Raw genomic sequence first — 721 nt, 5'->3', positions numbered from 1 at the left:
GGGGGGCTGCGGGGGGGAGAGGGGCCGCTCCCGCCAATGCGGACCGTCTGCTCGCCGCGCCGGTCTGTCCGTCTGCACGGGGGCCATAACCCGCCACTGGCCTCCAGTTTGCTTTGTTCGTGCGGTGTGGGTAGGAGCCAAGTTTGAAACGTACAAGTCCAAACGAGAAACGCCGGTCGGGGGGACTGCCACCGCTTCGATTCACGACGTTATTTTAACCCGTTAACACCACGCCAAGGGCTGATTTGTGCGCCCCGCGTGTCGTGCTGTTTTTATATTTTATTCAGTTGTTTTCTTTGTTGGTCCCCGATGCAAAGGTAACTTCGACGTTCGCATCGCAGTCTCGCTAGTGATATTGCATGCCGCCACCACGTGCCGACGCTTCTTGGTCATCGGGATGGGTGTTACGGACAGGTACCGCTGCTGTAATGTGTTAAAAGAAAATGTTGAAAAGTGATGGACTGTTCACTGAGCGGTGTTCATGTCTGTGTCGAGTGCGGGGCCTTTGTGAGCCGGCTTTGTCTCCGTCGGTGGTCATTGCCGCACGGGCTGGTGGAGCGTTGGGGCTGCACCGAAGTGGACGCGCTTGCCCCGCTTGCCCCTCCACTTCTTTGCGTCCCAAGTGATCTTCGTGCACTTTTTGAACAATGTCAACATCAAATTGCATTGTCTAACATAACCTGCCTCAGACGCCGGTAGCAAGCGAGGGGATAGGGGGGGG

The 721-nt window shown here is 56.9% G+C and overlaps 1 protein-coding gene across 7 annotated transcripts in view; it reads left to right on the top strand.

Annotated features, from left to right (window-relative positions):
- LOC113215748 (brain tumor protein) overlaps window positions 1-721 on the top strand; it is a 50,493-nt gene that overhangs the window by 33,432 nt on the left and 16,340 nt on the right. For 2 of the 7 annotated variants that reach the window (XM_052266426.1, XM_052266425.1), the window contains exon 1: window positions 425-695. The exons of 3 other annotated variants lie outside the window; for them this stretch is intronic. In XM_052266426.1, coding sequence (XP_052122386.1) covers window positions 457-695 — 239 coding nt within the window. In that variant the 5' untranslated portion in view covers window positions 425-456. 2 more of the 7 variants (XM_026435419.2, XM_026435418.2) reach the window with 2 other exon arrangements.

The sequence above is a fragment of the Frankliniella occidentalis genome, unplaced genomic scaffold, assembly GCF_000697945.3.
Source record: "Frankliniella occidentalis isolate FOCC.00 unplaced genomic scaffold, Focc_3.1 Scaffold39, whole genome shotgun sequence".
NCBI classification, from domain to species: domain Eukaryota; kingdom Metazoa; phylum Arthropoda; class Insecta; order Thysanoptera; family Thripidae; genus Frankliniella; species Frankliniella occidentalis.
Note: the sequence above shows the minus strand (reverse complement) of the source record. Positions and strands in the feature narration are given on the sequence as shown.